Below are 12,056 nucleotides of genomic sequence, written 5' to 3'. Positions count from 1 at the left end.
CAGGGTGGCAAAATGAAAAGCTGGGAGGAGACCCTCAAATTCATCTCCCCAAGAAGTACTGAGAGTTTTCAGAGGATCATGGATAGCAAGGGGCTGGAAAGTTGGTGCAGTTTGGTGGCAGTAAGAGGTATGAAGTCATCAGGATGTCAAAACTGCATTCCTTGGTGAGTTGGTGCCTTGCAGGGCCCTTCAGATCACCTGCCATCAGTAGCTTCACTGACATGCAGAACCTGAAAGAATATGTCAAATGAAAAAGTTAATGTTTTACAAGGCCTAAATTGTTGTCTGCAGGGCAGTTAAGGGGAACTGTAATCTAAGGTCTACATGATTTTGGGACAGTAGGCTGCCAGCAACCATGAGGAAGCAGGTCAGAGAGCAAGCTGACCTTATGATGAATGCTGAATGCGCTGCAAGCTTGGTTTATGTTTGTTTCTCCCCCTCCCTTCTTCACTGATTAAGTTTATAAAGTTTATAAGTATGGTTGCAATTTCTTCCAGAGTAGCCTTAACCTAAGCCCTGAGACCACTCAAGCCCTCAGTGGCACCTCTCTTCCACCAGCAGGAGTGAAAAAATTGCTACCTTAGGTGATATAAAACCCACAAGACCATTCAATACATGGAGATTTTTATTCTGATTTTGTAGGGACGACTCCTCTGTTTTTATAAAGCTATTTTAACTATAAAACATTTTTGTGACTTTGATGTGGCCAAAGATCTCCCAACAATACTACTTTCAGATTTTAGTTTTCTGTCTAATATCTGGGAAAGATTAGACCCTTCCCTGCCTCAAACTCAGGACTATGCAGGTCACATATTAGTGAAATTCCATCAGTGTTTGTGAAGTTCATGAATGAATGAATTTTTTTTTTTCTGACAAAGTCTTCCTCTGTCACCCAGAGTGGAGTGCAATGGTGCAATCTTGGTTCACTGCAACCATTGCCTCTTGGGTTCAAGCGATTCTCCCACCTCAGCCTCCTGAGTAGCTGGATTACAGGCATGCGCCATCGTCCCTGGCTAATTTTTGTATTTTTGTAGAGACGGGGTTTCACCTTGTTGGCCTGGCTCGTCTTGAATGTCTGAACTCAGGTGACGCACCCAACTTGTCCTCCCAAAGTGCTGGGATTACGGGAGTGAGCCACCTTGCACGGTCTTGAATGAATGCATTCTTGATTCCCACCCTATCCCTAACACTGTCAATTTCTTGATTCATGAACTTCATATGGATATCTGATATGAATGGATATCTGATTCAATCCATTAATCTGGGGAGAGCCAAAAACCCAATCAGGATTAACTGGGTGGAGCTTCAGAAATGCAATCAGATATCACTTGTTGATTGGAAGCTAGCAGTGGATACGTGGAGGGGTGTGGGTGGGAGTTGTGATTAGAAAGGTCAATAAAAGCTTCTAAAGACCCACAGGAGAGACACAAAGTCTTCAAGTCTGGAGTTCCTGCTTGGTTCTTCCTGAGGTCTGAGCACCCTGCAAACTGAGTCCAGATCTGGTAAGTCACTAATCTCTCTGTAAGGACACTCCCATCTGACCTACAGTCAGCTGGTCTGGGATGGTGACAGTGCAGCCTAAGATGGCATAGAGTTATATCCTGTTTTGTTTTTTTTCTCATATGAACAATTTGAAGCTTTGCATTTTTTCCTCTAAATGCAGTTTTGTCTTTATTTCAAAAAATTGGATTGTGCTTTGGTTTATGTCATTTCAAAATTCTTGAAGGGAGCAGTGACTCATGCCTTTAACCCCAACACTTTGGGAGACCAAGGCGGGAGGATCATTTCAGCCCAGGGGTTTGAGACCAACCTGGACAACACAGCAAAAACCCATCTCTATAAAATATTCTTTATTGAACGGGGGATGGAGTCTTGCTCTGTTTCCAAGGCTGGAGTGCAGTGGCATGATCTCAAATCATTGCAACCTCTGCCTCCCCGGCTCAAGCAATTCTCATGCCTCAGCCTCCTGAGTATCTGGTATTACATCCAACTGCCAACTTGCCTGGCTAAATTTTGTATTTTTAGTAGAGGTGGGGTTTCTCCATGCTGGCCAGGTTGGTCTCAAACTCCTGACCTCAAGTGATCCACCTGCCTTGGCCTCCCAAAGTGCTGGGATTACAGCCATGAGCCACTGGTGCTTGGCCTCTACAAAATATACATATTTTTTAATTAGCCGGGCATGGTAGCATGCATCTGTCTTCCCAATTGTATGGGTTGCTGACATGGGAGAAACAATTGAGCCCAGAAGATTTTGGCTGCAGTGAGCCATGCTCACACCACTGCTGTACTCCAGCCTGGGCAACATTGTGAGACCCTATTAAAGAAAAAAAATCTTAACCAAAGAGGATCTTTGACCTTAATTTTAAACCAATCACATCCTCATTGTAACTCTTCCACCCAAACGGAGACATGGGTGTGGAGGTGCATGCCTGTAATCCCAGCTACATGGAAGGCTGAAGCATAAGGATCACTTGAACCTGGGAGGCAGAGGTTACAGTGAGCCGAGATGGCACCACTGCACTCCAGCCTGGGTGATGAAGTGAGACTCAGCTCCCCCGACATGAAAAAAATTAAATTATACCACCCAGGTGATCATTGGATTCATGAAGATTTCTACTGTGTTTTCTTAGGGACTGTCATGTCTATCTTTGTAAAACTGTTTTAACTCTGAAATATTTTGATAAATTTGATGTGGCCAAGGATCTCTCAACAAAGATACTTTCACGTTTTTTTCTTTCTGTCTAATGTCAGGAAGAGATTCAACTCTTCCCTATCTCACACTCAGAACTACAAAGGACACATATTAGTAAAATTCCATGTTTGTGGAGTAAATCAGTGAATGAGTCCTGGACTTTCACCATATCCCTAAATATTTCACTTTCATGGATGAATAACTAATTTGATAGTTAATCTGGAAGAAAGACAAAAATCCAACCATGATTAACTGGATGGAGCTTAAGAAGTCTAATCCAATGTAGTTCTCCCTCTCTCTCTCTTTTTTGAATCTAGCCAATTTCCCAGGCTGGATTGTAGTGGTATAATCTCAGCTAACTGCAACCTGTGCCTCCTGGGTTCAAGCGATCCTCCTGCCTCAGCCTCCCTAGTAGCTTGGACTATAGGCGCAGACCACTGCACCTGGCTAATTTTTGTAATTTTAGTAGAGGTAGTGTTTTACCATGTTGGCCAGGATGGTCTCAAACTCCTGAACTCAGATGATCCAATGCCTCTGCCTCCCAAAGTGCTGGGATTACAGGTGTGAGTCACTGTGCACAGCCAAAGTGGTTCATTTTGAACATGTGTAAGAGGTGTGTACTGGAAACATCTGTGTCTTGCGAATGATGCATAACACTGTCACATAGCTTTCAAAGCTTCTTGCTGAAATTTTCAATAATGAGGCCGGGAAGAGGATTACGCCTGTAATCCCAGTAGTTTGGGAGGCCAAAGTGGGTGGATTGTTTGAGTCTAGGAGTTCAAGACCAGCCTGGACAACATAGTGAAACCCACTGTCTTTACAAAAAGTCAAAAAATAAAAGATTAGCTGGGCATGAGATCCGAGCTTCAGAGATCCTCGGTAACATTTCCCAGTGCTATGAGTTTATTGCAACAGTGGCTAATAATTCATGGACTAGGAGGGATCTTGCCTGCTCTTTAGAGGTTGGGACACACTCTTCTTGGTACCAGAAGGGCAGAACTATGCCTCTGTGGCCACTTATTGCAGAATGGAATTGGAGTAAACTGAGGGCTCTTTCACACATGCTAGAGAAATGACTTTGGCCCTAGGAGAAGCGGGGATTGCAGGGGATTGGCCCGAGAAACTTGCCTTTTCACTTGATTGTCCTCTAGAGTTTTTCCTCGGAGATTTCTCAGAATGAGCCTCCAGTCCCCATCCAGACTGCTGGAGCTGGCAGGGCAGAGCCTGCTGAGGAACCAGTTCTTGACCATCTTCACCCTGGATGAGCTGCCCAGGGAGGTCTTCCCTCTGATGTTCATGGAGGCCTTCAGCATGAGACGTTTTGAGTCCCTGAAGCTGATGGTGCAGGCCTGGCCCTTCCTCTGCCTCCCTCTGGGATCCCTGATGAAGACACCTCATCTGGAGACCTTGCAAGCTGTCCTGAGGGGACTTGATACACTGGTGGCCCAGAAGGTTCGCCCCAGGTGAGGTGACTCAGGTGGCTTGCGGGGAAGGGTCCAGGCATCCAGGGAAGGGACAGCTGGCTCAGGAGGAGTGGTGGGGTTGGGGAGCTAGGGTGGCTCAGAGCCTTCTGACAGTGCCCATGAGAGGCCTTGGCCTTTGCCCAGATCCTCTGGGAAAGGTCTGCTCACCATACAGGGTCCACTGAGGAAACAGGAGCCTGCTTCCTCCCAGCAGAAAGTAAAGGTATTAGAAGTGGGTACAAGGCAGAATCCAAGGGGGAACAGGATGGAGAAGAGACAGAAGGAGGAGCACTGAGGACAGGAGCAGCTGACTGATGTCCTGGATGTGGAGTGAAAGCTCAGGTCAGGGGTGGGTCCTTGCCTACATTCTGAGCTTTTCCCCTATGTTACTCACAGGAGGTGGAAACTTCAAGTGCTGGATTTGCGGGATGTTGATGAGAATTTCTGGACCATATGGTCTGGAGCCAGGGTCCTCTCCTGCTCCCCAGAGGCCATGAGTAAGAGGCAGACAGTGGAGGACTGTCCAAGGATGGGAGAGCGCCAGCCCTTGAAGGTGTTCATAGACCTCTGCCTAAAGGAAAGTACACTGGATGAATGCCTGAGCTACCTTTGTGGGTGGATCCACTACAGAAGAGGCCTAGTGCACCTGTGCTGTAATAAGGTGCAGAATTACTCAATGTCCACTTCAAGTTTCTGCAATTTATTGGAAAGGATATACCCAGACAGTATCCAGGAGTTGGAAGTCTGGAAAGAGTCCTCTCTGAATAAAACAGGAAAGTTTGCCCCTTACCTGAGCCAGATGAGCAATCTTCGTGAACTCTTTTTAGCCTTCGGTTATGAGCGTGAGTTATACGTGAGCATCCAGTGGCCGTGCATTCCTGACTTGGACTCTCCATTCCTCTGCCTGTACTACCCCCAGATGCTTTATATAAAAAAGATCAGTAATATCAAAGAGCACCTGGAGCACCTGCTCAGGTAAGAAATGATGGTGAGCTTTCTCTGCAGACCATACCACAGACTTATGTTCTTTTTCACAGTAAATGTTAATGGGCATCTACTGTGTGCCAGCCACCGGTGATGTCACAGGGAATGGGACGCTAGAATGTCAACTCATTATGCTCTTCAGTGCTCTATATCCTGAAGTGGGTATCACAAGACCAGTCAAATAAGGGCAGAGGGATGGCCTGGGGTAGATGCCACAGAGAGAGGTGTGTAGGGAGCTGGTTAGTTGAGGGTTCAGATCTAGTGAGGGTGCATTTGTGAACTCCTTGTGAGGAACAGTGTATAAAGTTAATATGATGAAAACACATTCTTCATACAGAGGATGGTATGAAAGAAGGGAAGGTGTGGCCGGTTGTGGTGTCTCATGCCTGTAATCCCAGCACTTCGGGAGGCCAAGGCAGGGAGATCATGAGGTCAGGAATTTGAGACCAGTCTGGCCAACACAGTGAATCCCCGTCTCTACTAAAAATACAAAAAAAAATGTCACCGGGCATGCAGACAGGCATCTGTAATCCCAGCTGCTTGGGAGACTGAGGCAAGGGAAGTGGAGGCTGCAGTAAGCTGGGTTGGTGCCACTACACTCCAGCCTAGGTTACAATGTGAGACTGTCTCAAAAAAAAAAAAAAAGAAAGTACATCAAACCTGTGCATTTCACAGTAGCAGCTCTGTCTTCAGCAGCTTAGCAAACTGCTCTAATTCCCTGTCTGTAAAATGTTGTTTTGAACTCCAGGAAAGATAATTGATATCAGAAGTGCATGCTTCTGGGATGGAGGGTGAGGGAGTAGGTGTGAGAGTGGTACCAATCACACAGGCAAGGGTGAAAGGACTGAGCCTAAAATGGAGTGGCCCCTGAATGATCTGGGTCTTCATCAGGCAGCACCTTGCACGCAGACCATCATCTGATGATGGGAACAAACTTGTGTTTGGGTGAAACAGGCTTCCACATTGCAGTTACTATAACACCTGTGTGGTAGTAAGGTGCAGAATTAATCAATGCCCACTTCAAGTTTACCGTTGAGATGATTTCCCACCCCCCTCCTCTAACTGGCACCATTGCCCATAACTAACTTCTTGCTCTCCCCAGGTACCTCAAGAACCCCTTGGGGGCCTTTATATTCAGTGATGCTTACCTAACTGATCGGGACATGGAGTGTCTGTCTCAGTACCCAAGCCTCAGTCAGCTAAAGGAGCTGCGTCTGATTCATATCCTAATGTGGACCACCAATCTTGAGCCCCTTGGCGTTCTGCTGGAGAAAGTTGCTGTTACTCTCAAGACCCTCGTCTTAAAGGACTGTCGGATCCAGGACCCCCAACTCAGGGTCCTCCTGCCTGCCCTGAGCCACTGTTCCCAGCTCACCACCTTCAACTTTCATGGAAATGAGACCTCCATGAATGCTCTGAAAGACCTGCTGCGTCACACAGGTGGGCTGAGCAAGTTAGGCCTGGAGTTGTATCCTGCCCCTCTGGAGAGTCTTGACTACAAGGGTCATGTCAATTGGGAGATCCTCACCCCAATTCGGGCTGAGCTGATGCGTACACTCAGGGAATTCAGGCAGCCCAAGAGGATCTTCTTTGGTCCCGTCCCTTGCCCTACGTGTGGCTCATGGCCATCTGAGAAAGTAGACTTCCATCTTTGCTCCCAGGGAAGGCCTGGTTCGTGGGATGGATAAGCTTTCTTCTGGACACTTGGGAACTAAAATATTGTACATGGGTGCATTTTTTAAATTTTTATTTCATTTTTTATATTTTTTATTTTATTTTGTTTTATTTTATTTTTATTTTATTTTATTTTTTGGGACAGAGTCTCACTGTGTCCCTCAGGATGAAGTGCAGTGGCACAATCTCAGCTCACTGCAAGCACCACCTCCTGGGTTCAAGTGATTCTCCTGCCTCAGCCTCCCAAGTAGCTGGTGTTGTGGGTGTATGTCCCCACGCCCGGCTAATTTTTGTATTTTTAGTAGAGACAGGGCTTCACGATGTTGGCGAAGGCTGACCTCAAACTCCTGACCTCAAGTGGTCTGACCACCTTGGCCTTCCACAGTGCCAGGTTTACAGGTGTGAGCAGCAGGGCCCAGTCAGCCGCTTCTTCAAGGAAGCACACAGCCGCGTATTTGAGGCACGTGCTCACTGTGAGTGGAAAAACAAAGGTGACTCAGCCAGGGGCAGGACTGGGTAAAAATGCTGACTTGGCATCAATGAGGCCTTCAGGGACCTGTGTCCTAGACTTAGAAATAGAACCTGAAGTTCTAGAGTGATGCAGGAGTTACCACCACAAGGATGGTTATTTAAAAATGTCAAAAATAAATGGAACCTGAATGGAAACTTTCTGGTGTCTTCCATGATTGATCAACCTGTTTTAGACATTTATACATCAGAAGTCTCTAGAAATCTGCCTCCTGGGTTCAAGCAATTCTCCTGCCTCAGCCTCCTGAGTAGCTGGAACTACAGGGACCCGCCACCATGCCTGGCTAATTTTTGTATTTTTTATAGAAAGGGGGGTTTCACCATGTTGACCAGGCTGGTCTTGAACTCCTGACTTCAGGCAAACCATCTGCCTCAGCCTCCCAAAGTGCTCAGATTGTAGACATGAGCCACTGCACCTGGCCTGAAATTCTGATATAAGCATAAGATGTGTAATGTTCAAATCATGGTAACAGGGATAGCCACCATCTCAAGAATTTATCATTTCTTTGTGTTAGCAACATTCCAATTCCATTGTTTTAATTATGTAGAACTAATTACTATGTTTACTATGAACTATTGTCAACATGATTTGCCCTATTGTGCTACTGAACCCTGGATCTTATTCCTATCTGTGTTTTTATTCCCATTAACCATCCCCTTCTTATTATCTGTTTCCCAGTACCCTTCCTAGCTTCTGATAACAGTCATTTTACTATTTTTAAGTTTCGTGTTTTTAATTCCCAATTATGAGTGAGAAGATGCCATGTTTGTCTTCTATAGCTGGCTTACTTCACTTAACATAATGCCCTCCAGTTCCATCCATGTTGTTGCAGATGACAGGATTTCATTCATGTTTATGGCTGAATGATATTCTATTGTGTGTATTTACCACATTTTCTTGATCCATTCATCTGTTGATGGACACTTTGTTTGATTCCACATTTTGGCTATTGTGGATAGTGCTGCAATAAATAGGGGAGTGCAGGCTGGGTGCAGTGGTGTATGCCTGTAATCCCAGAATTTTGGGCGTCTGAGGCAGGTGGATTACTTGAGGTCACGAGTTCGAGACCAGCCTGACCAACATGGTAGTGTAGATATCTCCTGGATGTATTTATTTAATTTTGGATATATATCCAGCAGTGGGATTTATGGTTCATATGCTAATCCTATTCTTATTTTTTGGAGGAAACTCCATACTGTTTTCCATAGTAGCTGTACTAATTTACATAACTACCAATGTTGTACCAGGGTTCTCATTGCTCCATATTCTCTGTAGTATTCATTATTTTCTGTTGGATTTTTATTTTTATTTGTTCAGAGACAGAGTTTTGCAATGTTCCCCAGGTGGGTTTTGAACTTCTGGCCTCAAGTGATCCTCCCACCTCAGCCTCTCAAAGTGCTGGGATTACAGATGTGAGTCACTGCACCGATCTACTGAGTAAATTAGAATCCTCGCAGGAGGCTGTGACTGTGGGTTACCTGGTTTATATCAGTTGACACAAATGTATTAGGACCTGGGAAAGCCTAAAAGTGAATGACTACAGCAGGGTGGAAAAAGCCTGAGGAAAGTATGAATATTGTGTAACATTCTATTACACAAACCTGGGTTTATACTTTTTGTTGATAGATTTTATGCCAAAAATGTAGGAGAAAAATGCCAAGCAGGAAATGCTATCACTTCTGAAGATGAACTCATAGAGATGGAAATTCTTTCAGAATTTATTTTTCCAGCTTTTTTGGGGTTTTTTGTTGTTGTTTTGTTTTTGTTTGTGTGTTTTGAGATGGAGTCTCGCTCTGTCACCAGCTTGGAGTGCAGTGGCGCGATCTTGGCTCACTGCAACCTCCTCCTCCTGGGTTCAAGCGATTCTGCTGTCTCAGCCTCTTGAGTAGCTAGGACTACGGGCGGACACCACCATGCCCAGCTAATTTTTGTATTTTTTAGTAGCGATGGGGTTTCACCATGTTGGCTAGGATGGTCTCAATCTTTTGACCTCGTGATCTGCCTGCCTTGGCCTCAGAAAGTGCTGGGATTACAGGCGTGAGCCACAACCGCGACCGGCCTTCTTTTTTTTTTTGAGACGGAGTCTCACTCTGCTGCCCCGGTTGGAGTGCAGTGGCGAGATCTCAGCTCACTCTAAACTCCGACTCCGTAGTTGAAATGATTCTCCTGTCTCAGCCTCCTAAGTAGCTGGGATTACAGGCCTGTGCCACCATGCCTGGCTAATTTTTATATTTTTTAGTAGAGATGGGGTTTCACTATGTTGGCCAAGATGGTCTCCATCTTCTGACTTTGTGATCTGCCTGACTTGGCCTCCCAGAGTGCTGGATTACAGACATGAGCCACCGCTCCCAGCCTATTTTTCCTGTTTTAAAAGTTGGTTAATTCTGTTGCGTTTATTTTAGAGTTTATATCAGAACAATTTACAGTAAGATACACCCCTACTAGAGCTTGTCATACAGTCAAAGACAAAGTAGTTAGTACTTTTACAAATAGTAGATATGCCTTTGGAGTGATTCATAATTTTAAAATGTTATGTAAACTATGAGAATTTCTCACTTCTAGTGGAAGCACATTAAATATACACCACGAGTGAACAAGGTTTTGTCCTGAAAGGACGTGTGTGTGTGTGTGAGAGAGAGAGAGAGAGACAGAGCCTCACTCATTCACCTAGGCTGGAGTGCAGTGGTGCAATCTCAGCTCACTGCAACCTCCACCTCCCAGGTCCAAGTGATTCTCCTGCCTCAGCCTCCTGAGTAGCTGGGACTAGAGGCACACACCACCATGCCTAGCTAATTTTCTTTTTGTATGTTTTGTAGAGAAGGCGTTTCACTGTTTCACCAGTGAGCCACTGCAACTGGCCAACATCTCTTTATGATAAAACTCTCTACAAAAACCTCAGAATAATAAAGAGTATTTTTCACACACCCACAGCCAACATCATACTGAATGGAGAAATTGAAAGCCTTTTTTTCTATGATCTGGAGCAAGACAGCAAAAGTTCTTAATAAAATGTCAGCTAATAAATGCAACAGTGCATTAAAAAGTATTATATAGGCCAGGCATTCTGAATCTCGCCTGTAATCCCAGCACTTTGGGAGGCCAAGGTGGGTGGATCACCTGAAGTCGGGAGTTTGAGACCAGCCTGACCAAAATGGAGAAAACCCATCTCTACTAAAAATACAAAATTAGCCAGGTGTGGTGGTGGGTGCCTGTAATCCAAGCTACTCAGGAGGCTGAGGGAGGAGAATCCCTTGAACCCAGGAGACAGATGTTGCAGTCAGCAGAGATCACGCCATTGCACTCCAGCCTGGGCAGCAAGAGTGAAACTGCGTCTTAAAAAAAAAAAAAAAGGAAAAGAAAGTAATATATAATGGCCATTCCAGGAATGCCAGACAATCTCAGAAAAATCTATGCATAATTCACCACACTAACAAATTAAAGGAGGAAAAGCAAGGTTCCTAAAAAATGCAGAAAAATCAAAGTAAATGTATAATAACATATTTTGGAAAATGAAATGTTATATATTAAAAATTTGCATTAAACATCAGATGTAATGGATAAACATTAGCTCCCTTCCTACTGAGATATGAAACAAGGTAAGACCCTCAGCAGCTTAGGATTTAGAGGCATATAGGTATTTTGGTCAGTAGGAAAGATTCCAGATCCAGATTGATTAATTTAGGTTCAAATCTGGCTCGGTGGCCAATGGCTGTATGATCTTATCCAACTTACTTAACCTCTGTGCCCCAGCTAACTCACCCATAAAAAGGAATAATCACAAGATTGACTTCACAGAGTGTTATGAGTTAATCTATTTAAGTACTTCAAGCTGGATTTGACATAGGGCAAGCAATACTTTTATTCTTATTATATTTGAAAGATATATTAGTTAAAAATTTGGTAAGAGACCAAGGTCTATAGTTAAGTTGATTATAAGCCTTCATTCACCCTGTTGTTCTGAAAATCTGAATTACAACAAGGACGGACAAGATGGCTCATGCCCGTAGTACCAGCACTTTGGGAGGCTGAGGTGGGTGGATCACCTGAGGTCAAGAGTTCGAGACCAGCCTGGCCAATATGGTGAAACCCCATCCTAAAAAAAATACAAAAAATAGCCAGGCATGGTGGCGGGCGCCTGTAATCCCAGGTAGAGTGGAGGCTGAGGCAAGAGAATCACTCAAACACAGGAGGTGGAGGTTGCAGTGAATCGAGATCATGTCATTCCATTCCAGCAGCCTGGCAACAGAGTGAGGCTGCATCTCCGAAAAAAAAAAGAAAAGAAAGAAAATTAACTATAGCAGCATGTTCATTCACTCTCCAGTGTCCAGGACTGGACAATTGTCAGGCCGTCTTCTGTAGCACCATACACTATAGCATACATGTGGATTAAAATAAATACACATATGAAATGCCAGTATATATTCTATATACTTTCCATATAATTATATCCTATAAGGTCACATCCAAATTCAAGGTTGGTCAAAGAGTAGAGTGGCTATCTATGGAAAGGGGAGTGGAAATGAATCATGGTAATAAAAGGAAATAGATATAGATATCGATATGAATAGATGGACATACACACATCTAGCTGTAAGAAAGAGGAATGTCATGGACCAATCATAACAGTGAGCCAGGTAAAAAGGCTACAATTCTTGTGATTGTCTGTCTGTTTTCAGGATGCGTTGTAGCTTACCATTTTAGAAATGCTGATGCC

General features: G+C 44.5%; 1 protein-coding gene across 1 annotated transcript; it reads left to right on the top strand.

Moving 5' to 3' along the window:
- Positions 1-3,868: 3,868 nt before the first annotated feature.
- On the top strand, positions 3,869-11,970 carry LOC134729809 (PRAME family member 10-like). The gene is made up of 3 exons (XM_063601810.1): positions 3,869-4,155; positions 4,552-5,130; positions 6,242-11,970. Exons 1-3 carry the CDS (start codon positions 3,869-3,871, stop codon positions 6,825-6,827), a joined length of 1,452 nt encoding a protein of 483 aa, XP_063457880.1. The 3' UTR covers positions 6,828-11,970.
- The last annotated feature ends 86 nt before the right edge of the window (positions 11,971-12,056 follow it).

Source organism: Pan paniscus, chromosome 1 (genome assembly GCF_029289425.2).
Source record: "Pan paniscus chromosome 1, NHGRI_mPanPan1-v2.0_pri, whole genome shotgun sequence".
NCBI lineage: Eukaryota > Metazoa > Chordata > Mammalia > Primates > Hominidae > Pan > Pan paniscus.
The sequence above is the reverse complement of the archived record's forward strand: the minus strand, read 5'-3'. Positions and strand labels throughout refer to the sequence as shown.

Bases quoted from the DNA above. Each gene is read 5' to 3' on its own strand.
- LOC134729809 (XM_063601810.1), top strand. From the start codon at position 3,869: ATGAGCCTCCAGTCCCCATCCAGACTGCTGGAGCTGGCAGGGCAGAGC. The intron at 4,156-4,551 runs GTGAGGTGACTC...TGTTACTCACAG, and splicing joins GCCCAGAAGGTTCGCCCCAG to GAGGTGGAAACTTCAAGTGC. The intron at 5,131-6,241 runs GTAAGAAATGAT...TGCTCTCCCCAG, and splicing joins CACCTGGAGCACCTGCTCAG to GTACCTCAAGAACCCCTTGG.